The sequence below is a fragment of the Priapulus caudatus genome, unplaced genomic scaffold (assembly GCF_000485595.1).
Source record: "Priapulus caudatus unplaced genomic scaffold, Priapulus_caudatus-5.0.1 Scaffold667, whole genome shotgun sequence".
Classification (NCBI taxonomy): Eukaryota; Metazoa; Priapulida; class Priapulimorpha; order Priapulimorphida; family Priapulidae; genus Priapulus; species Priapulus caudatus.
In genome coordinates this window covers 94131-119913 of record NW_014577728.1, presented here as the reverse complement: position 1 = coordinate 119913, position 25783 = coordinate 94131, and the positions used below count along the sequence as shown (strand labels likewise).

The 25783-nt window shown below is 39.6% G+C and overlaps 1 protein-coding gene across 2 annotated transcripts in view; it reads right to left on the bottom strand.

Annotated features, from left to right (window-relative positions):
* Nucleotides 1-765: 765 nt before the first annotated feature.
* The window catches only part of LOC106812623 (tyrosine-protein phosphatase 10D-like), a 32121-nt gene continuing 7103 nt past the window's right edge, over nt 766-25783 (bottom strand). Inside the window, exons 3-22 of one of the 2 annotated variants that reach the window (XM_014816536.1) lie at nt 16470-16670; nt 15860-15961; nt 14851-15081; nt 12696-12803; nt 11304-11483; nt 10385-10483; nt 9696-9872; nt 9379-9522; nt 8936-9059; nt 8394-8564; nt 8072-8122; nt 7473-7554; nt 7050-7143; nt 6140-6216; nt 5809-5943; nt 3759-3884; nt 3276-3427; nt 2245-2380; nt 1647-1707; nt 766-1434 (exon numbers count right to left, since the gene is read on the bottom strand). In XM_014816536.1, the coding sequence (XP_014672022.1) occupies nt 1340-1434; nt 1647-1707; nt 2245-2380; nt 3276-3427; nt 3759-3884; nt 5809-5943; nt 6140-6216; nt 7050-7143; nt 7473-7554; nt 8072-8122; nt 8394-8564; nt 8936-9059; nt 9379-9522; nt 9696-9872; nt 10385-10483; nt 11304-11483; nt 12696-12803; nt 14851-15081; nt 15860-15961; nt 16470-16670 (2546 nt within the window). In that variant the 3' untranslated portion in view covers nt 766-1339. Of the gene's footprint in view, nt 1435-1646; nt 1708-2244; nt 2381-3275; nt 3428-3758; nt 3885-5808; nt 5944-6139; nt 6217-7049; nt 7144-7472; nt 7555-8071; nt 8123-8393; nt 8565-8935; nt 9060-9378; nt 9523-9695; nt 9873-10384; nt 10484-11303; nt 11484-12695; nt 12804-14850; nt 15082-15859; nt 15962-16469; nt 16671-25783 lie in introns of those variants that run through there. The other variant, XM_014816537.1, reaches the window with a different exon arrangement.

Below are 25783 nucleotides of genomic sequence, written 5' to 3'. Positions count from 1 at the left end.
AATCGGGTGAGTATGACTGACTAAATATTTGACACAATACACATGCATATCACATCACAGTAAACCCTCCATATTCGCGTGTACAGCACTCGTGGTTTCCCATACTCTTCCCCTATGTTTCACTCTAGTGACGATGTTGGAACAGAAATATATTATTATAGAATCTTGAACTTCAGAATCAATTGATTACATAAGCAAATTTCTAAATACAAAATAATATACATTGCAGTCATTTGATAGGTTATTATTTACACACATCTTTTAACTTATTTGACATATTTACCTGTTATTTGACATATTTAGAACATAGTATATGGACTTGTAAAAACAACATTAGTAATGACATACAAGCCACCAGAAGGACATTATGTTATATCACATAATTTTGCAGTACAAGCATCATACCTGCATTGATAAAAAAATGGTTACGATGAACAACACTTTGACAAACGTCCTATATGAAACGCCTGCTGGGTGATGTTATAATGATGAGTTTCGTGAACACTGAACACAGCTCCTGTTGTTATTCCAAACCACACAATGTTATCGTGATACTTTGGGTGATACTCCATTAGGAGTGTTCCCAACTTTAATGTCATTAATGGTCATAATAACATATATATATATATTATAGAAATATATATATATTTATATATAATATATATATATATATATATATGGTCATGGTCATGGTCATGGTTATATATTAGTTTGTGGTTTAATGTTATTTAGGTTTGGGTTGGGGTTAGGGTTAGGGTTAGGATTATCAATCATTAATCATTAACCATTAATCATTAATGATATCAAAGTTGGAAACACTCCTAATGGAGCGTTAGCTAGCTGATACTTTCATACTCGCGTAAGCATCACTTAAATACATACAAATAAAGCAAAATACAATTTCGTATTTCATGTACTCTGGCAGATACAGAGGGTCTTTTGGCACAAGAAAATCACAAAGATAACTATGAATTTAGCTTGCAGGCATGTACAATAACAATTATGCGTATCTAAGATCAAACCTGAAAACTGAAGCACATAAATACCACACACATGCATACGATTTGTCTGTATGCATGTGTTAACTATTCTGAGTACAGCATCTCAACCATTTACTGCAAGCTGGATGAAATCAATCTGATAGATGAACCTCCAATTATGATCAATATCAATATTAGATTATTGTGACTATAACATCTGGAATTGGGGACTGCCATTGTCAATGACATTTAGTAGTTGGAGTCACAAGACCAAAGGCACACCTGTGGTATAGCCATTTCAAACCACACTGGCCAGAAGTTCATCTTTCTTTGGCACTATCGAAAGATAGATCAATCTTCTACAAGACACTTGAAGCCATCTTATCAGGATATTGCACTGGGTTAATGTTCTCATAGATGGGCGCATCATCCTTCTGGTAGGCATCATTGTGATCTGTCAGAAACAGGACCAGTCACCATGCAATGCACGCCATGTTAACTCAAATCTGGTTTCACGTTAGAAGAACAATTTGTCTCTTGTTAAACAATTTTAACAAATATTAATTTAAAGAACCACGGTCGTTTATCCACACGAATAAACTCTTATACGATTTTACATTAAAGTATAGTATAGCATCAATGACGAGTCATATGACTGATACTTACATGCATGCGTACTTTCTTGTAACGCGTCGCTAAGGCAATCGTGAACAAACACATACTGGTCCTGCAATCAGGTAACAGCCAGATAAAGAAATAAGTCATGCATCACTGGTCTTCTAGGGGCAACATGACTTCTGCGAACTATTTTTAAGCAAAGTTCACTATATTTAAGCACATGAAATTTTTTAACGTTGCATATCAATGAAAAATGACTACAAAGTGCACTTAAAAGATGGCCATTATGTGCTATAGATGAAGCTATATATCTTGAACCCTTTTGATTATACAGCATTGATGATTTAATTGATGTGACTAAAATTTATGCTTGAGAGTTCTCTGATAATCATGCAGCTAATTTGCTTGCATTCCAATACTACCAACGTCTGCAAGCCACATCAAAATATATCAATTATATGGAAGCCGTACGAAATAAAATTGATTAAATTTCTCTACGTGCTTCAGACATGGTAAATTTGGGTTTTGATGGAAAAATATAAATAACGTTAAAACTTTGCATAGTTTTCTATAACCTACACATTCAGGATAACATTTATATCGTGAAATGAAGATGAAGATTGCAAACGACTACATGGCTGCTTACTTCTGTTTGCACCATGTGTGCACGATATTCTCGCATATTCAGAACCAATCCAAAAACATCAATCGTTTGCTGCTGTTGAATTTTGTGCAGTAATTGGTCAACCGAGATGAAAGTTCCACTCCTTCCAACGCCAGCACTGCAATGAAGCAAATAATAATAGTAACTATATGCCTGCACACACGTTAGATCAAATCCACACAAAAATATATTGTTTTGCCATTTGAAATGGTAGGAACATGACTGCATATGGCACTCATAATAGTGACCAACTAACAGCTGGTTGACAGGAGACAGACAAAATCGAAAGTGTGACAATGGCAACAGCAAAATTCATGGTCAAAATTAAATTGACATATACAGGTCGCATTGTAAAGGTACATATGTTTGTGTGCTTTTACAATGGTATTACGTGGTTACATATTTGTTATAAACAAGAGTTTTATGAATATCCAATAATTGCCTGATTAATATTAGATATACAAAACAGTGTAACAGAAGATATATACTATAAATTATGACATTGTAATCCACAGCATGACAGAAAAAGCTAAAGAATACAGTGTGAATAATTACAGATAGAATACACAGCTAGTGAGACATGCATGGCCAGGGTTTATAGGCAGTGTAATATTGATTCGGTAATATACATAACCATGCAGTGTATACAATAAATTATATTTAACCTGATCAGCACATTACTAATCAAAAAGATAAATTGATTAGCAATGAAATCAAATTGATTAGCGAGTATTTCATTGGATCTAAAAAATGTAAACATGATTCTTAAAAATGTGAACACGATTCTTAAAAGTGTAAGCATGACCGTTTTATGAGTTGAAAATAATCTGATTTCTATGAAAATTAACGGTCAGTGAAAAATACAATGCATTCCAAGTTACAGCAATAAAATTACTGATTCATAATGAGTTTAATGATAATTTTTAATTAATTCTAAAAGTGTGATATGCGAACCTGGTCACGGCGTACACTGAATATAACAGACAGAGTGACTGGTCACATGTGCTGCTTACCTGCAGTGCACAACAATAGGAGCTGTGTATGCATGTGGAATGTGCATTCGAACAGTGCGCACAAAGTTTAGCAAGATTCTGGAGTTGTCCAGAATGCCAAAGTCTTTCCAATGAATGAAATGAAACTGCTTCACTATGTGTATTTCAGAACCCTTGAAAAAATGTTAGTAGTAAGTGTAGAAAAAGACTAGTAGCAGTTAGTTAATGATTAGTATTATTTAAACCGCCACGTGCATTATGTATTTACTGCTATTGTTACATAAAGTTGTTGAATGCTACATTTTGCATGCTCTTACTCAGAATATAAGTAAACTAAATAATTTCGCTTCACTTCAGATAGTAAACTAGGGAAAGATAGGCAAAGGATATCAACACTTAAAAAAGCAAACTGACAACCAACCAATAAATTTATTCTAGTGAGATTGCATGCCATAACTTGAAATACGTAGGTATTACAGTAAATTTTCTCTTAGATCACTTTACCTTCTCCACTTCAAGGACTCGTATGACATGGTCACTTAGTGTGGACTCTGATACCAGATGTACCTTGATGTCACCGTACCAAACTGTATCGATATCATCGTCAGGCCAGTATTGCTCACACTTTTGCTGTCAAAACGAAAAATATTTATCAGTGCTACTATGGCCATAGCAGGTTTAAATTGCTGCTGCTAGATCACTCCCACACTTTAATTTTAACTATTTAATTTTAACTTTGAACTTTGAAAGCAAAAGTATAACAGGATCTCGAGTAATGATGAAATTGTGATATTTCATGAAGAAATGTTCAGAAACGCATTGTGCATGCACAGATGACAAAAAACGATGTAAATAATTTTTTACATTGTGAGAGATTACCCATTCACGCTTCATATTAAAATACCAACTACATGTAATCATTGAAACAACTTCTTCATTCACTTTCTTAGAATATGCAGATTAGAGCGCACACAAACAGACACACATGCATGCACACACACACACACACACACACACACACACACACACACACACACACACACACACACACACACGCATGCCACGCGCACGCGCACGCACGCACACGCACGCACACGCACACACAGCGCCACGCACACGACACACACGCACGCACACGCACGCACACGGCACGCACACGCGCACGCGCACGCGCACGCGCACGCACACACACACAACACACGCACACACACGCACACACACGCACACACACGCGCACACACACGCACACACACGCACACGCAAGTATGAAAGCATGTTTCATCGTGCTCACGCACATTTCAACAAATATCTAAATAACAGCTCCAAATTTGTTAGGTTTGCTCTACACGTTATTGATATATTGCTATAGTATCATTATAGGTATTATTAAAGGTATCTATCCAAAGTTCATATTTTGAGATATATATTTTCTTGTTCATTTGCATGTACTGCACTTACAAACAAGTGCCGCGGAGTGGTGGGATTCTAGTAAACCCTGTTAGTCCCAAATGTGTTCACATACGCGCCGAAACAGTGGAATGCACAGGGATGGTATCAGGAACCTTCTCAAAGGAACGTTCATTGCAATCGTTATGAAAGTTGCCACAAGATGGCGCGTACGTTTAAGTGTCTTAAGATTAAAGATGGAAGCTCCCATCGTACGTAGTAGCAACACTATTTGCAAGACAGAATAGGTAAGCACTCATCCATTTACCTACGCAAGCCTACAGGCGGAATAGAGAGCTGCCACCTGTAACTAATTAATGCAGGCAAAAACTACACAGTACTATCACCACCACATGCACTGGCAGTGGCCACTGGCAGTGGCATAAGTTACATGTAACACACTGACAGTACACTACAGTTTCTTCAACCAAATTTAGCTTTTGAAATTTCACTGTGACATTGTAGCCTCATACATCCAAGCATGTATAGATTCTACTAGCAAACCGCGCAGTCAAATTCTTTCTAACAGTAAAGAAATCCATGTTTAACCATCCTCTTGAGGGTCAAAAGGTTATCCGACACTTTACTGTTCGCATGTCAGCAGAAAGTACATTTCATGGTCCTTTCAATAAAGCCATAAAAATGCCTAGGTCACCGCTGAAACAAAAAAGTTTTTCAATCGCTCCGTCAGACCATGTCCGCCAGAAAATGTCTAAAATCTGCCCTGTGCCCCATTGACCTTTGACCTGTTACCTCCAATTTCGGCAGAGTGATGGCTTTTCCTACCATGATGCTATACACCGAACTATCACGAGCCTAGGTCGAGCGTTTAGATTTGTGCCGCAATTCTGCATTTCCTCCCTATATCTTAAGTTAAGGAGGGAATGTTTCCCCTTCTTTTACACCTCTTGACCTTTGACCTTTGACCCCCAGCTTCGACATCCCAACTCGTTTTCGGATTACCCCCCACGTCCCGAATATCGTGACCGTACGTCGAGCGGTTAAGATTTGTGCCCAACTGTTGACGGACGGACGCACGGAGGCACGGACAATCATGCGATTCTACAAGCTGCATCTGACTACGTCAGATGAGCTAAAAAACACTTACGCGTCCATGCTCCATAACCTGTGTCAACATGACAACCACCTCAACGTCCTCTTCCCATATCATTCTCCAGAAGTCATTCAGTGTTCGCGTGGTTGGTCCCTGTGTAGCTATGTACTCTTTTTTAAAGTGAGGCCCCTGTTGAAAGAGAACATGCCTTTACTATTAGGTCACAACAAATTCCAAGTGCAGTAAAAAAGTGATATGCGGTATCAATCCTTTCTTGTTTAAGCTCATTGACATTAGTGCATTTTCACTTCTCCATACGCAGCTTGTCATTCTTCCTTCTTAAGCCACTTACTCTGGTGTTTACACAGATTACACGAGTGCTTACAGGAATATAGTCAGCATTGATGTAGTCAGATTCCATATCTCCATCAATCACAGCCAACTTCACACGTGAATGGTCATCTGCAATTTACACAATGGTCAAGTTTTAAATTACATACTACTAATGGGGTTACTGCATAAGGAACACGTGAACACCATCCACACACTTGATAAAATGAAGTTTGGGTTAATCACCATACATACATCGACAATTCATCATGGGTTTATCATTTATTATATTACCTTGTATAGACTTTTCCTGATATTTCTGTCCAAGTCAATCTTTCATGCATAATTAGCCAGCAACAAAATCTTATATGATCCCATAAGCAACATACATTCCTTACATGTACATACGTACGTGCGTGCGTGCGTGCATGCGTGCATGCATATATTCATACATACATACACACATACATACATATATACATACATACAGATATATATGTGTCAGGGGTGAATAATGAAAAAGGAGTTTGACACATATTGGATGATGATTTCACTTGAAATTTCATGAAATGTTTCGGCCTGAGCATATAGAGACACATCATCGATAAATAAAACGTGTGATTGATTTGATTCATATGTCAATATCCATTTACTCTTCATTAGAGCAATACCCAGGCAAAAGCTTAAGTGTATTCTTAATGTGAACTATAAATCCCTGCTGTGCCTCCTGCGAGTTTTCCCCATATCAGGCGCTGTCGTCAGATGTACAATTTATGCACACACATTAATGCCATTGTTCACACCTCATATATAATATATATCAATTGTGAACATATGTGTTAATAAACCTGGTAAAATGTCATGTAAACATTACAAGCAAACATATGGAGGAGGATGCAAGTTGGCTGTTCATTATTTGTCTCAGACAGACCCCAATTATGTTCCTGTTGATATTTCAAACTCACATGGCAAAATGTTGATAAATCGGTTTTTTGACTTGTTGCCTATCAGGTCAGCAGCGTCTTTACTTGGCTGCTTTGCAATAATTGACTTTAAGTCCTAAAACGAAAACACTGGTAACAACCTGTGCATGCTCTGTGATTGGAGGCATATAATTCATCAAGCAGAACAATAATGTATTTCCCTTCAGTTTTTCTGGCTTATATACAGATGAGTGTGTTAAATTTGCTGAAAATATGTAGCATACAACACTGTAAACACCAGTGTATATAGACTTAACATAACTAGCGATTTATCAATGTCATTGTTCTTATTATAGACGGTTATGCAGCTGTGCATTTACTCCTAATTTATCTAGTGATTATACATAACTATACATCATTAACATTACTAGGACATTAAAATAGAGATAAAATTAGAGTACCAACCTCATACTCTTGAGAAAACATTAAATTTGAGTCTTTTTTCATGTTCTGTACATAAGCTGGAAAGATGGACAGAGGCACTGGCCTGAAATACAAAATAAATGCTAACCAACACCTGTGCCAACATACATCATTTTGAATTTATCCACTATAATTACATCATGAGTAATAATAATTTAGTATAGTAATTAATGAGTACTCCTAGGAAATCGTGTTGAAAGCTGTACATTTCTTTGCAGGGATCGAGTGGGGCCGGAGTGGTGCTGAACTTGACTTAAAATGAGTTCAACTTGACAGAGTGAGATTAATTTATAACACACTTCAAAATTGTGACTTGCGAATATGTGGGCAGAGCATTGGCTTTTTTTGATATAGTGGGGAAATCATCACCTGCCATCAATCGGAGAGATTTCACACGTCATGAGAAACCACAAAATATGCTCCTTTACATAAAATCCCATGACAATGACATGTCACCACCAAAACATCTAAGCTGCTGCTTGGTATGTTTTAGTCATCAATCTGGAAAATATTGGATGTACCTAATTGGTTATCTAAATGATCTGTAAGTACGTGTTTATAGTAGTATTATAGTGCCATACCTTTCTCTCACTCGAAAATCTGTCAATGGCTTAGGCGGGATTATATTATCTCTGCATATAAAAATAACAAATAATTAAGTCATCCATCTGCAGTGCAAAACAATGTACAACCATATTCTAACAAATGTGCTGAATTGTAAACAAATTATGAGTCCCTCAGAAAGTTTCAATGGTTAAAATTAATAAATTATTTAGCTTTAGGAATGATGATTACAATAAAACTTCAAAATAAAAGTTGAATAAATTAAGTAAATCACTAGTTTATGTACTTTAGTTACTATTCTACCTTAATCTCATAACAGTGACCCCAATAAAAACATACCCGTCTGACTGGATTTTATGATTCCGACAGTAATAAAATAAGATCCCCAGGACAATGAAGGTCAGCAACACAACCACTAGAATGTAGATCCACCAAGTGACAAGAGTAGTCCAGGTCATTAGAGGTGCGCTTGTGGAGTACCCACACATCGTGAAAGCTCGAACTACAATCCTGTAATGTATTGTGAATAACGAACATCAACTACAGATGCATCAGAACGATAACAGATTCATCTTAGATCATACCTATTGTTTCGTGATGCACTCAGTAAGGCAAACAGAACAGGGGTGTGTGCGTGTATTCAAGCACGTACATAAACCAAATAAACATACTGTGGCCTGGTCGGGCCATTCACGTATGACCTATGACAGTTATACTATATACATATACTATTAAATATCAACATGAAATTGCAGTAGCGATGTCATAATACATTTCGCTCGCATTTTCTGCATTTTACAATGAACTCTGGTTAAAAATGGTAAACCAACATTTATGAAATTCCAGTTTATAGAATGGAATTATTTACAGTGAGTACTTACTTGTAATCTGTATTGCTCCTTAATGGACCATTACAAAAATCTGCAGTATTTTCGTTGTCACATTCCTCTTTACCTATCACAAACTTCTGCTCATCACTGATAGCCTTGTTAATCTTTATTGATCCTAGGAAGTAATATAGGAACACTATTACTGGCAAGAAAGCCACCCAGATAATCAATGTCTACAGACATTATGAAGTAAGCTAATCTGACCAGGTAGGCAAAACTTATTTTAGAAATGGAGTTGAGCGGTCTGATAATACTGCAATATATAGTTGACTGCAAAGGGGTTGTCCATGGCATAGGCACGGATTCAGCAGTTGTGTTATATGTTGGTAACAAGTTGCTCTCACACACTACTGCACATACCAAACACCATTGTAGCATCTTTAAAAAAAATACATTTATTCAAATGTTATTTTAGGGCATTCATGCATACATGCCTTTAGAAGAACCCCATGGGTTCCAACCTGGGGTGGTAGCTTGATAGGGTGCAAGACATTCGTCATTGACAGCATTTCCCCATGTACCTGGCTCTCTCTTCTCTATTTCACAACCGTCTTCTTCGCACACTGCATTGCCTATATCTATAAGGGGAAATGAATGCACATTGTGAACAGTTCAATGCAAAAAAACAGCTAATTCGACCTCATTATTCTTGTAATAGTAAAGGAATAAACACAGAAGACAATTTGGTTTTCACCTGCCAATCTCACTGGCTATCATAAAGTAGATCATACAAATATTGTATTATACTTACAGAAATCTTTATCATCGTGGCAGCCGCTTTCAGTCACAAGAACAGCGTAACTAACGATGTCCCCATTATCATTTTTAAAAGCACTCTGAGAAAAGCTGATAGTGATAGTGGACGTGCTGCTATAGTCTGTATCCTCTGGTGAACTAAGAATTTGGTTACTGTCGGGTACTGGTGGTGCTGCAAAACAAATAAACCTTTATCAGTTACTATTACGATGAACCTACTATATACACACCTAACAATTTACTGGCGATCATAATAATAATTGAATCAATACGTTCGTACAATTAGATGTTTTGCCTACTAATCTCAATGTGCAAGCAGTAACTTTTAACATTAACTCTTCCTTATTGATTATAGCAATGAAATAATATCAGGAATGTATAATATAGAGAGCTATAACTACATAATAAGAAGTATCGATACAAAGTAAAGTGTGAGGGCAAGTTGGATGTATAACGCTAGTTCTGATGTCATTTTTATTGGGTTTCGCGTAATAAATCATAGCTAAATTATGAAATGGAAATGTTTAATTTCTCGTGTTTCGAGAGAGTCATACGTACTCTTCTATATTATACACTCCTGATAATATCATTACAATGTTGCAATATATTTAATTAAACTGCAGCTAATGATTGATGAGCTGCTAAATCACATTGCGATATTTTCCTAATTTTGCGGTCACTTACGTCCAACAGGTGTTATGGTGTATTTCCTTGAGGACCATTTTCCTTCTAAGCTGGTTATTGCTCTCACTCTAGCAGAGATATTCTTGTCTCCATTGACATCTGTTAAATTAGAATAGATTTTTCACACACAAATTTACACATTTTTTACTTTTTAATTATAAATAAGTGCTAGATTATGGATATAATCAAAAGCTAATAATATATTGTTTATAACGGAAAAATGGGGAAAATAGTGCTATTTCACAAGGAAAATTTCTATGCATCAACTATCATCACTGTACCATGTACGTACTACAGTACAGTCACGGCAGTGGCTAATACGTTAGCGTACTTCTACTAGTATACTAACAAAATTAATATAATTCAAAATTGTATTTACAAGAGACTTCGATCCCTTATAAACGATATAGAGAAAGGGAATGATTCTCAAAACATTCTATAAAGGTCACGGATCATACCATACATAAACACGGCAATACAAACAATGTTTCGCTGTCTTTATAGTTAACCAATCTAAAGTGGTTTTTCCCGAAAGGCTACCAATGATTACCAAGTGCCTTTCATGCATGAATTTATCACGGAAACCCCCAACTTCGGACGTGAGGTTAGGCACGAATGACGCATTCAACTCGATTCCTGCATGCCAGTACCTCCTGGATGAGCTAAGATTACAATCCAATATCTCAGTCAAGGAGTGCCGTAGAGACAAGCAGTTGGTTTTGTTTTAGAGAGAAACAAATGATGCCTAAGACAATTAATACTATCAGCTTATACTACATTTGAATTTAAAATAAAATAATCTTGCCATAAAATATAGCACTATTTTCCTGTTTTCTCATTATACACTACGTATTATTAACTCTTGATATTAGCTGTGAAACTATGAGCAGAGTTATCATTGAAATGTTCAACTGCATACCAAGCATAGTGGAGCAATCATCTTTGGGTAAAATTTTGTTTGGTGCCACGACATCATTAACTGTGTATTCCACGAGATATTCTTTAAGTACTCCATGCGTGGATATGGGTTCTTCCCACACCATCTTTACTTCATTATAGCTCGTTGCTTCAAGTAAGGTTATTGTCGGTGGGTCTGAAACTGTACAAAATATGAATTTACAAATCAAATAATATACAGATGAATAAAACTATGTATTTCTCTATTCCACGTTTTCGATGATATAGACACATATGAAGTGGAGGCCTGCATAGCAGGGGCGTGTACAGGATTTGTACCGGGGGGGCGTGAAGTCTATGACCTGTAACCCAAAACATGCGAAGCACGCACTATGGGGCGGTCCAAAAATCTTTGACATAGACCCCCTTAGATGCGTTTCGCCGCGAGCAGGGTCCGACACGCGTGACCCCCCCCCGCCCGTACACGCCCCTGCATAGTCTCTACAGGACAAGGCTCTATACTAGCTGTACTCCATGTGGATTCGCTCAGCTTATGATTTGATGCCATAGAGCTGAAATAGTTACGGATCAGTTACTAGTTTAAACGTATGGGTAGTCTTCACCAGGTTCTTTCTAACTCTGTAAAGCTAAAAATCTGCTTTTCAGCAATTCTTTTTCTTTTTATACTCTTTCTTGCCGAGAGATAACACTGAAATTGGCAAGCTGACTAGCCAGGCAGATGCCGAAATTGTGCGCAGGTGGTGAAGAAAGTGAGAGAAGGTTGATGCTGTTTGGTGGTGAATGTGTCACGGAATCATGGGTGGGCATGGGGAGAATGCTCCATAAGTATTCAGACATATTTGAAAGGTGTTCGAAGGGCATGACTTCTATTTGTGTGGGGTGCATGTCTTGGGATGTGTGCAGGACGCATATTCGTGCATATATGCACGTGCTAATAGGCGTAAAATGTGGAAGAAAAGGGCTTGCGGTAGTATGGGAGGTGGGTCTGATGACAGAATGTATGATTTATATTTTCAATATATATATATTCCTTATCCATGTGCATATCCACACCTCTGTATGCACTCACCATTTTATCTATGGATAATAGTATGTGTGCTTAAATTGATTCGTTAGATTGGACTCAGTTCATCGGAAAGAGAGGACGAATGCGCCAGTGTGTAAGCACGTGGAACAGCTTACAATGTACGTGTGGGATGTTCTGGGCTTGTTCCGTTATGACAAAGGGGTGTATGTGGCCGATGTTGTTCCGGCCTAGAGATCAGGATGGGCTACTCCCACCTTAAGAGTTAACATTATTATTTGAGTCGCTGCCCTGAATAAGGTATGGTGTACGTGGTACTAAAGGCACGTAGACCACCTCTGGCAACCAAATATTGTAAACAATACAAACCTCCAGGAGGCATTTTCTGGGATTCGGTAGCAGTGAAACAGCTGCCGATGGCGTTACTCGTGAAGGCTTGAACTCCGACACAAACATAAGAATCTCCAGTTAGGTTACCTGTAAACAAAGCAAAGGTTTGATATGCCACTTCCGTGGGTATAGTAGATGAAAATTGCGAAACTTAAGGCATCTATGGGTAAGTCAATTTCCTCCGATATAACAGTTGGAAAACAGAAAGACAGGACATGTGTAAATGTGAGGCCATCTGTGCTACATTTTTTCCTTGACACTCAAAACAGAGAATTATGACACAAAGTGCAGCAGAACAATAATGAACGACAACATGTCAGAATTGTGTATAGTACTTATAGTAGGCATACTCCAGTAAGCATTCACCTAATGTCTGGTCTACTAGTTGTATACCAATAAATTCAATCAAATTTCTTGAATAGACTATGAATAGATAGTTAAAAAATCTCTTGTGTTAAAAATGCGATGGCTCCCTTTCTCCTCTTTAGGCGAGAATTTTTTATTTTGTTGGTTTACAGATCCGCCGACCCGAATTTGCAAAAAAAATGAAAAAAATGAAAAGTTGTATTTTTTTATTCCCGCCGACCTTTTCTCTAAGAAATATGAATAAAAAGAATTTAAATGTAAAAAACAAAAACATTTCATAAACAAACTGAGTTTTGTTTTCATTTACTTTTCTTAAAATACTTTAATATCATGTATAACAGTATCACTGTATTTTGACTAGTTTGATCTGACAAAACAACATTTTTTTTTTTACCTTACCGAGTCAACAACAACAACAAAAATTCTGTAAACCAACAAAATAAAAAATGGTGGCCTTACTCTCTTTCCTTATTTTACCCCTGTCAAATTCCCAGTAGTGTTGTTCTTTTGATTTCTTCACCTCGATTTTGCTTATATATATATAGCTCACATTAAAATAAAATGAAAAACCATAATAAAAGCTGCCATGATTAAACCACATTCTCACAATACCACCAGTGAGCTTATTGTCGTTTGATGTTTAAGCACAACCTGCAACATTTTCTGTAGTGATGAAGAGAACTATGCAGAGTTCAACAATAAAGCCATTCACCGGAGACTATAGCATATGTTACGTTTAGTGAAATGCTCGTTATAATGGGTCGCTATAAGGCAACCCAACTTTTTACATGACATAACAGGATTCCACTGTGCCTATAATGTGCTTTACACTCACATCAAATAGATTTACATGTAAGCTTAACATAACTAGGCATTAAGAGGTAAACTGTGCCACTCTTATACATAATACTACTTATACTTACATTGTAATAACGTATATGCATCCAGAAAGGGTGTACACATGGACACGTGTCTAGGACTGTTCAGGAGTGAGGAAGTTTAGAAGTATATCAGTGGAAATATAACTGTGTAAAACACGGAATACAAGGGCTGACAGATGACATATTTCGACTGGCCAAGTACAGGCCAGTACATTCACATAAACACAATGGAATACAACAGTAAAGAACGTTCCACGGAAAAATATATGACTGGGGAAATCAGGGGCGTAAATCCGTACCGAAGAGTGGGGGCAATGATCACGCGAAGGGGGGGTAAGGGGGGCCCTCCCCCAGAAATTTTTAGAAATTAGACCCCCTCAGATGCGTTTTCTGCGCGAGCAGGGGGGGGGTCCGGACCCCCTGGACCCCTCCCCCCCGCGTACACGCCCCTGCAGTAATTGAAATCATTTAGGTCTGCCCATGTCTCCAAATTATCATAATTAGCTGAACTTTCAAGTGGGGCACGGAAGAAGGAGTTGTTTTTTTTAATCTCAGGGGGGGATATTTGTACAGGCCATCCCCCCTCCTACAAGAGCGGGGGGATGCATCCCCCCATCCCCCCGGGATTTACGCCCATGGGGGAAATAAAGTGGAGTAGAATTAATACTGTCTTAGCACCACAATGTGCACAATATCTCGAATTGGCCACTAACTGTTAGTGTTACTAAATTTCTATCAGATTTGCTTTTGGTAGTGTTGTCATAGTATTTACCATATTTGTAGAGAGCATGGGCACACCCACATAGAAATGGCATTTGAATGTTTTCCTAATTTCATACGATGCATTGATGTCTGTATGCAAGGTGAAACTGATATGAACAACTTACCCAATGTATAGCTGGTTTCACTAATGCCATGAACACACGTCCAGTTGCTGGTACCTTCAATCTCATCAATGCACAGTGTCTCTCTGTAATCTATGCAATTGTACCATCTCACAGTGTAGCTTTGAGTCTCTCCTAACCAGTTGCTGTTATTAGGTTCATGCCAATTCAAATCAAGTGTGTCCCAAGTGTCATTGTTCACAGACATGTGCAAATTATATGGTGCCTCTGGGACTGGAAATACAGAAAGAACACACAAAAATTATCAACATAGTCAGCAAACGTGATAAAAATATGTCATAACACAATTTTTACAGCTGAAGATGGATCTTGAAAAGCCAAATTATTTCACACATAACAACATGTACAAGCATTAATAACAGGATGACTATGCATGTTGGAGTAGGGAAAATTGGTCATTCAAAGATTCTTCACGAATTAAGCAATATCTCTGTCCATATCATCGACAAAAATCTGGGTTAGATTGTGTGTATGTCTACCTTTTATGACAGCCATCAAGCAGTGGGGAGTGAGAGGGTGGTTACTTACTTAATAATAACATTACTTTCAACAGAAGGGGTTAAATGTCATAACATTGTAATATTCATAACATTTTACAGGTGCATCATTCGTGAAAAATAATAGGCTATAATATGTTAACTGTACTTTCTATTCCTCCTGCAACCTTGTTCTTTCCTAACTATGCATTCAAGAAAATAACAACACTACAGATCTGTCCTAGCCTCTGTCATAATTGCTCTTATATGAGCAATAATATGCCTGCTGCCTATTATTCACTTGTCCTGATGCCTTCCTGCTTTCATCCCTCGTCCACATATCTCGCCCAGAATCAGCACATACACGCAATTAAGTGGCTGCAGCTTAGGTGCAGTTGTTTTTGCATAGTTTCTTACTGTAACTAACCAATATCAGCAAGGCGAACAATAACGGTAGAGTGAAAGCGGTAATTTAATTTAATTAAAATGAACAATAACTCATATTTTAGGCTTACTATCAGCTTCAGTGTAAGTAGACTGGCTTTCACCAAACTCCCCCTGCCCAGCAGCTGTGCTAGCTGCAACAGAGATGGTGACCATCCGATCTGCCGGTATACCTACAAACAATTAATGAACAAAAGAAACTCTGTGTTTCAAATCAACTCGGTACTAAATAAACACATCTATATACTATAGGTGTATAGATACTGTATGTATGCATATCTACAATACTGGCTATGCGAACAGTAGACACCAGCCATATATTGGAAATAATGTTGTAATGCATAACTGCATTCAACTCCTCCTATACAACAAACTGTTTTAACATTGCTGTTGCTCATATATAGCTGTTATTGTCTGCCTTGTATAATACAATCTGCTACAAAGAGTTATGATTATTATGATAATTTTAACTGGCCTGCAGGTATCATTGTGTAGCCATGGATCTAAATTTCAAAGCAAATTCACTTGACTTTTTCAACCAAAAACCAACCAAATGATTGGCCATTTAAAAGTAGCTCAACAGACCTCAGGAATCTTTGGTGAACTAAAGGTACGTAGGGATAAATTCTGAATGCTATCATTATTGCGTTAGGAATATTAAGGAAAATATTGTATTCATACCTTCCAGTGTCTCACTTGTAGAGTTGGAACTGTAACTGACTATTGTATCATTATCCACTGGTAATCCCTCTCTTTCAGCTGTATATCTTAGTGTATAGTTTAGTATAGCACAGTTTTCTGGCTCGCTGGGTTTCTTCCATTGTACAATCACAGTGTGAGAACCAGTGGCTGATACAGATGATACATCAGCAGTGCTGGGAACTATAAAAAAGAAAAATTCAAGTAATACAGTGTCCTCATTAATTCATCAGCTGTCAGTAAATTAATCTATGAAACAATAATTACCAAATCCTCCCTTGATGCTTATTTATGAAATCAAAATTGTAAAATTCATTTAAATTAAGTAAATTATCTAATAACATTTAGTATCCATTCGTGTGTCTGCTGACCTCCTGTCCCATCATTCATCCATCCACCCACCCACGCATCCATCCATCCATCCATCCATCCATCCATTCCGTCCGTCCGTCCGTCCGTCCGTCCGTCCGTCCGTCCAGCCATACATCCATCCATCCATCCATCCATCCATCCATCCATCCACTCCACCCATCCATCCATCCATCCATCCATCCATCCATCCATCCATCCATCCATCCATCCATCCATCCATCCAGCCATCCACCCACTCAACCCACCCACGTAAGTCCGCTGAGGCTTTCATACCTACTTTACTTGCTGAATATGTCGCTCACTGACGATGTGTCACTTCTGCCTTTCCAATACCGCACACGTGTTGCAGCAACAGGAAGCTGTAGTAACACATGGTTTTCGAGATTCAGGAGAATAAAATATTCCAAATCACAGTCCTCAGTGGCATTTAAATCTACATTAATTAATTGTTCTGATCCGGTTATTGTAACTACACATTAATTGTATACAACAAGATCCCATTTTCTTGCATAGGGCCAATCCAGCTCAAAAGTACTGCAGTAGAATCTCAGACTCTGCGTTCAGATATTGTGAGGCTGCGAAGGTACTGGAATAAAAAAAGATGGCAAGTGTTTACATAATGGAATCAATTGAACAGCTGTTATCACAGTTCATTCAACCCACCTTTCCCCTGGCTGACACATTAGTATATCACACCGTGAGTACGAGTGCATACCGAGGAGCTGATGTAAGGGAGCATGCGGACACGCAAACGATGAAAAGCAGGGCGAGTATATGAGAGGTAATCTAGGGCACATATTGAAGTGCAGAAGAAGGAACGTGGGAGAGGCGAACGCTGGTGAGCTAGGTGGATGCACGAGAGATGATAATTAAGCAGAAACGTTCGGAAAGCATGACAAGAGTGCATAAAGAACAGTTGGATTAAATAACGGGAAACGTGACGGGGCAGATAATGGGTTTCAGTGCACAGCAACCTGTTAGGAGCGCATATTAGAGAAGTTTGATGAGGAAACCGACCAGAAGTACAGTGGTATTGTGCGAGCATGTGGCAGTAGAGAGCATGCACAATAGTGTGCATTTAATATAGAAGCATTAGCAGATGTATGCGGTGGAATTGTGAGGAAGTGCATTAGGATATGAGTTGCGGTAAAAATAAAATGTGCAACAATGATTAAGGCATGGACAAGAATGAGAGGGAACATTAGGAAGAGTATAAGGGTGTATGATGAAAAATGGTAAGAGCAGTATGCATGCAGGTGCTGCATTATGGCAACTGTGAGTACTGGTAGGAGCTAGTGAGCAAGTGAACATATCCATACCAATTACACTAAGCAGCAGCATATAAAACTATCAGTATAGGTCAAGTTAAAAAACAACGTAATTACCATCTTGTGGAGTCTCCACAATGCATTCCGTTGATATTGCTGGTGTCAAAACCTGGTGCTCCACCGTTAGTGGCATTGATAGAATGTGTAATTTGTGTAAGCTCCTAGTTCATCCACACTGAGACTGTGTGTGTCAGCTCCCTCTTCATGTGGTTGTTCAATCACTCAAGTTGTCCTTCTGCCACCATCTGACTAATACGGCTATCGGCTCTTGAAGTTCCTTTCTCACACACTTGTCCAGACTCACTTGACAAGCATATGGAGTAGTACTCGATGACACCATTCGGACATTCTGGTGTTTCCCAGGTCCAATGTGACAACCCCGGGTTCACTGTCATTCACAGTAGCCTGAAATACTAGGCTTGCTGGGATCTGAAATTTAAGCAAGGCTAGTGATTTCATATGACACATGATCAAGAAATTGAGCACTCCACGAGAAAACCGGGTAGTTTCTAGGAGTACATATTTTGGTTTATTTCACATAAAATATTGTAAAGACTTTCATGAAAATACTATAGGCTGCATGACGAACATCTATCAATTTTTGTCGTTGGAAACAACGTTATCAGTGAATCCCTTAAGTTGTGTACAATTTTAAGTGAGTACAATATATCATTATAGCAACTATAGGTTGCAACATCCAGATGAGACGGGATACTAGAGAAGCGTTGCCGAAAGGAGATGTTGATCCCAATTGCGCTGAAGCGCAGATCTTTCGCGCAGTTCCGCGCAAGGCGCACGCGACGCGGGACGTCCTACGACAGTATGCAGCGCTGGCAGCTATGGATCCGTGCGCCGAATGAATTGGCGGGCGCACGGATCCATAGCTGCCAGCGAACAGTCCGCAATTTTAGTGGGGGACACAGAGGGTAGACATTTGGGACGTCAACAGTGTTGACTTGCTATAAAAACTGTAACGGAGTAATCTGTCCGTAACCGAGCTGTGTGACGCGAATCACAGAGACTGTCGAAATTCTGACATTCGCGACACTTGCCCAGTAATGGAAACGGCTGTCAGAATCAGGAACACCTACGCGCGCTCTTCCGCGCCCCAACGCTGCAACGTTTTTGCAACTTCCAATGGCGAGGCTCGTACGGGAGTTGGAAAGCAGTGCGCCGCCTGCCCGCCGCCTATAGCCCATAGACTGGCACTCTCTCGCACCTCTCGGCTTAGCTTAGTCACTCAATGGCTAATCGAGGTGGGAGCGAGTCCTAGTCTATATATAGCCTTTGCACCTCGCAACCTTCTTGAAAGAGAGTAGGTCTATACTAGAAACATTAACAATTTCGTAGTAAATAGATTTCGTATTTAGTTAGCATTATATTTTATTGAAACGCTTCAAGTGCCTGTGTCTAGTATAGCCTAGGGTATTCTAACCCTAGCAAGAGAGCGTTTCTTGCTAGTCGTATAGTAGTCTAGTAGTACTAGTGGTTCAAGGATAGAGAACATGGCTCCCAATATTATATGGGCCCCAATGTATGGCATGGCCAATAAAACCAATGTCATTTACATCAATCTAAATATAATATTATATCAATATAATACTAATAGGTTAGGGTTATGGTTAGGGTTCGTCATTATTAGTAAGTTAGTTAATACTAGTAACAGAGTTAGTCATTATTACTATTACTATTAGCTCCTGCGGTCCTGGTAGTTACTAGTACTAGTACTAGTAGTGCTGGTAACTTAGTAGTACTACTACTACTAGTACTAGTAGTAGTAGTAGTAGATACAATAATGTAACCCAAACCCAAGCGGATAGGGATAACCAAGATATAACCAAACCCTATCCGCTTGGGTTTGGGTTACATTATTGTATCTATAGTAGTAGTATATAGTGCGCGGTCGGGTAACAACGCATCTTTTGCGCAACGCCATCTTGTACACGGTCTCTAGTGCCGCTAGTGGCTCAGTCTAAACGAACTGATGATCAGTGTGTGCTGTACGTGCGGGCTTGATCTTCCTGCCAGTGGCTGCATGGTAATATGCAAAAACGGCAAAACGGGCTAGAGTCTGAGAGGAGATGCGAGCGCGGGGTCAACAGGTTCATAAGGAGAAGGAACATGGCTACGATAATGAAAACGCGACGTCACCATTCGAGTTAGACTGGTACGGACGTTAATTCGGGCAAGTCTGTTTCGCTACACTAAAGTTATAGTTAGTGGAGCGTGTGAAACTCTGGACCGCGGGGCAGTCTCAGGAAATTCCTGTGCGAAATGCCTCGAAGAGAGCCTCGTGGCGCGATCTATGGGCCGCGATAAGTACGAGAATAACTTCAGGGCGTTAAATAAAATAAATTAGAAATCGCTTTTATAGAAAAAAACGAAACGCGCAAACCAAACAAAGTACGAAATACCACCATTGGATTTATTCTCGCACTACGTGCAAAGTCGAAACGCTTCTGCAATGGCCAGAACTGCTGAATTGACCGATTCTCGGCCTTTCTCTAGTACCCAGAAGGGATTCTGGTAATAAGATTTACATAGAGGGCAGCGATTAAGTCATTGTGGCGCCACAGGTGGCGCTGTTCGCGCTTCGCGCGTAAATCCGGCTGCAGTTTGTCAAGCATGCAATATCTAACAATACTTGGCGGGTAACAGCTGGGTCATTTCACATGCTGAGAAAATGTTAGAGTATCACAGTGGAGACAACAATGTGAAAAAGAGTTTATGTTGACACATTTGCCCACCAACAAAAAACCTCAATAGTGGGGCAGATATGTAACAAAAATAGGTCGAAATGTTCACATCCGGCAGAAAGTGTGAAATTTTGCATACAGGGGTATTTTGACATGCTGAGTTCGAAAATTGCTGGATCCAAGCGGTCTGACCACTGGATCGGCCGCCATCTTGAATTCCAATATGGCCACGATAACGAAACATTGAATAGTACTATCTTGGGTTCTAAATGACCTGTGGCGCTGAAATTTAGTACACAAGAGCATTTCGACATGCAGAGTTTAATAATGAATTAATTCAAAATGTCTGACAAACCATATGGCAGCCATTTTGAATTCCAATATGGCCACCATGACGAAATATTGAACATTACTATCTTGGGTTCTAAATGACATGTGGCGCTTATATTTGGTACACAAGAGCATTTTGCCATGCTGAGTTCAATAATGGATTGATTTGACATGTCTGACAAACCATATAACAGCCATTTTGAATTCCAGTATGGCCGACATGACGAAACATTGAACATTACTATCTTGGGTTCTAAATGACCTGCAGCGCTGAAATTTGGTACACAAGAGCATTTTGCCATGCTGAGTTAAATAATGGATTGATTTGATATGTCTGACAAACCATATGGCAGCCATCTTAAATTCCAGTATGGCCGACATGACAAAATGCTGAAAATCTTAGGTTCTAAATCACGTAAGACACTGAAACTTGAAACTCAAGGAATTTTTTATATGCTGAGTTCAATTAATTGTTTAATAGAGCAAAAAGCCTATTCCAAAATATTTTCCTCACCAATTGAAAGCTGTAACATGCCGCAAGACGTTTTCCATCCATTTTACTTCTCCTGTTGCTCATCTGGGAAGCATTGTCCAAAGCAAAAACACAGTTCTGTGCATGGTAGATTAGCCGCGGAACATTTGCAATTTCCAGCACACCGTTTCTTACATTTGCACTTGATCAGCTCTCATCACCCATTTGACGCCTCGATCTGCTATTATTGTCCAAAATGGACGCCAGCCATCATCAGCATTTTTCGCCCATCCCCAATCTGCAGGAGAAGGCAGCTCTGGGTTTTGCAATTTGAGACTGTCCCCAGATGTGACCAGCCTGAAAGACTGCCCTCTTCACATGTTGACGCAGTGACTCCTTTGTCGGTGGAATGTTTTCCAATTGCCGATTTCCCTGAGCAAACAGCTGCTTCCGTGCTTTGTTCACTTTCTTCAGAGGCGAAGTTCTACTGTACAGAACAACGAAGAACCTCTCTATGTTGTTCATGTCATCATTTGTTACTTCAGCCGGTGCATGCGAGAGATGATTGAAGACCTCCTTCAAGTTAGGCATGGAATTCCATATGTTCCACGCGGTCCTTTAGCCAATCCCAGACATGGCAGAAACAGTATCGCATCCGGAAACAGCGTGCAGGAACAAAAAGCCCCATGAGCGTTCAGGGCCAATGTGAGTCACAATAGTGTGAGCAGCAATGTGCCTGAAATTGTTTCCATGTCCAAATGCCAACCACATTGCACAGCCGTCCATAACGCTTGCCATCGCGATCGCCAACACAACCACATCCGTGTCCGTTGCATGAATTACTATACTTCTGTGCCCCCGCTGATATGCATGCCAAGCATGTAGCAACATGCATGAATCAGCCTCTTCATGTGTACATGGTTCAATTTGAGAAACATCAGAATGGGGCTTTGATTTAACCTTTTCTTCATTGGTTGTTAGAAGTATTTTCCCTTCTGGAACAGCCATCGTTTGCAGAGCATCTGCAAGGAAACTGAATAGTGTCTTTTTGTTGGAATCTACACGAAGGAAGCTGCTCCAGTTTCGTGGTACAGATGTCTGTTCAGTCACATGGAGTGGTATGCCAGTGCCACGACCAAGCCTGGTGCTTCCTTTGATACTGGCCGTTCTGTAGGTGTCCCCCACTAGATAAACACGCATAACAGACTCCTCGTTTAACTTTCGGGCAATGTACGGAAGGAACTGTTTCTGTGCATAGTCACCAAATGTCCTGACCACACTGTTGCACTTCCTAGGCTCCAACTGGTGGACTAAGGCAGCCCCATCGAAAATTCTAACTACTTCTTTCAGCATATCATGAGGACGTGGCGCTAAAGCTTCCAAACACGGCAAAAGTTCAGCTTTTCCGGTCGGTGGGCGCCGATGCCGATGTGATCTTCATCTAATGCTGGTGGCCACCCATGACACTCATGTTCAAAGAATGTATCAAGATCACCATCTCTTGCTTGGCAAGAAATGTACATTCGTGAAAACAGCGCCACATTACTTTTCATACTTGTAATCTTCGCCTGAGACTTTCCATGTGTGTTCTTGGGCTTCGATTTGAACAGTGGCAGATTGTTCTTTGAAATGGTATCATAGAAATTGATGGAAGGATCCTTGATTCGCTGCTCCACAAATCTGTCATATTGTGTTTTGCCAGCTAGTGTCTTCCACGGATCGCGCTGTGGCTATCACTTCATCAGGCATGATGAATTTGGTGCCAAGCACATACAGATCTTTACTGTCTTCCGTGAACGGGTTTTCCAGTTTTTCAAATGTAAGTGTGTGCGCGGTTGCGTACTGTATGTGTGTGTGAGTGTGTGCGTGTGCGTGCGTGCGTGTGTGTGTGTGTGCGTGTGTTCGTGTATGTTTGTGTGCACGCGCGTGTGTGCGTGTGTGTGTGCGCGTGTGTGTAGTAGATAGTATTGTTCAACATTTCGTCATGTCGGCCATACTGGAATTTAAGATGGCTGCCATATGGTTTGACAGACATGTCAAATCAATCCATTATTGAAGTCAACATGTCAAAATGCTCTTGTGTACCAAATTTCAGCGCCGCAAGTCATTTAGAACCCAAGACAGTAATGTTCAATGTTTCGTCTTGTCGGCCATATTGGAATTCAAAATGGCTGCCATATGGTTTGTCAGACATGTCAAATCAATCCATTATTGAACTCAGCATGTTAAAATGCTCTTGTGTACCAAATATAAGCGCCACATGTCATTTAGAACCCATTGATAGTAATGTTCAATGTTAATTTCGTCATGGTGGCCATATTGGAATTCAAGATGGAGGCCGATCCATTGGTCAGATCTCTTAGATCTGGCAATTTTTGAAATCACCGCCCCAAAATACCCCTGTATACAAAATTTCACCCTTTCTGCCAGATGTGAACATTTTTTTCACATATCTGCCCCACTACAACAGTCAATGTATCATTGCCGAAGTAAGAAATCAATAACTAATCAACGTTAATCTAACGGCTAAATATCCTAGAAATGATCAACTTACTATCTTGTGGAGTCTCCACAACGCATTCCGTTGAATTGCTGGTGTCAAATCCTGGTGCTCCACCGTTAGTGGCAGTGATGGAAAATGTGTAATTTGTGTAAGCTCCTAGTCCATCCACACTGACACTGTGTGTGTCAGCTCCCTCTTCATGTGGTTGTTCAATACACTCAAGTTGCCTTTCTGCCACCATCTGACTAATACGGCTATCGGCTCTTGAAGTTTCCTTCTCACACACTTGTCCAGACTCACTTGACCAGCATATGGAGTAGTACTCGATGACACCATTCGGACATTCTGGTGTTTCCCAGGTCTGTCAAATCACATCAAAAAGAACAGCGACCCTAGATTACTGTTCAATTAGCCAGTCGAAAATCACAAAGAATGGGCTCACGTGGACTTGCGCCAGGTGTGTTTTCCTGGCGAAGCATGTAAATTTTTTTTATTAAATTACAACCACCGCGCAGTGTTATGTGCAGATGCCCACTCGAAAAGTATTGTCGTGATACCTAGGGATATCATGAAGCATTCATGAGATCCCACCATTACCATGCGCAAGACATCGGAACGGCATCCATAAGCACTTCGCACCAATCGCGGGTCTGACGGTTGAACCAGATGATTTTCAAACCCTAGCAAAAGAAAAGGCACTAACATTACCCACTCAATATGTTGTTCATTGAAGAAGTTGGAGGGTCGATGTTGGTCGCCGAGTGGGGGTGTGTGACAACAGGGAAATTTTTGGGGGCGCGGGGCACTGTCTTTCCCTAAAATCGCACTGTCACCAAACCACCAACTCCCTGTTGTCACACCTCCCTTTGCAAAAGGGTCCACGGTCTATTGAAACCTTCACTCTTCGCCCAATGTCACAGCAAGAACGTCGAATTTCAATGGTCGCTTCAATAAAAAATGCCATAAAAAATGCTAGGTCACCGCTGAAACAAAAGGTTTTTCAACTGCTCCACCACGCCGTCAGCCAATGTCCCTCAGAAATGGCCTAAATCTGCCTGTACCTTTGGACGCTGTGACCTACAATTTCCGCAGCAGTGATGGCTTTTCTAACGATGATGGGCTATTAAACACCACTATACGCAGCTAGGTCGGCGCGTTTAGATTGTGTGCCGACACTTCTGCGCATTTTACATCCCTATGACGCGTTAAACGTAGATATAACGCTCAGGCCGCGTAAATGTAAAAATGAAAAAAATATTTCCACTTTTTCAAGCCAAACTCATAAGTAAGATCTGTTTCCATTTTATGGGTTACAAATTTGGCTGCAGTTACTCTTCCTATTTCTACTATACTTGTTCATGTGACACATACTCGTGACCCATACATAGGCTCTATAGCAAGCAATTATGTTTAGACAACATTAATTCAAATCGTCGCAGGTTTTTTGGATTTTTAACTAGTTGGAAACAATCTTATCAGCTAAGAATTGACGATTTGTTTAGATCCGCGTTAAGTTCTTAGCTTTTAATGTAAAAAATGGGGATTTTTTTTTTTACAGAATTTTACCTAGAAAAATTCGTGACGGTATCCTTTAA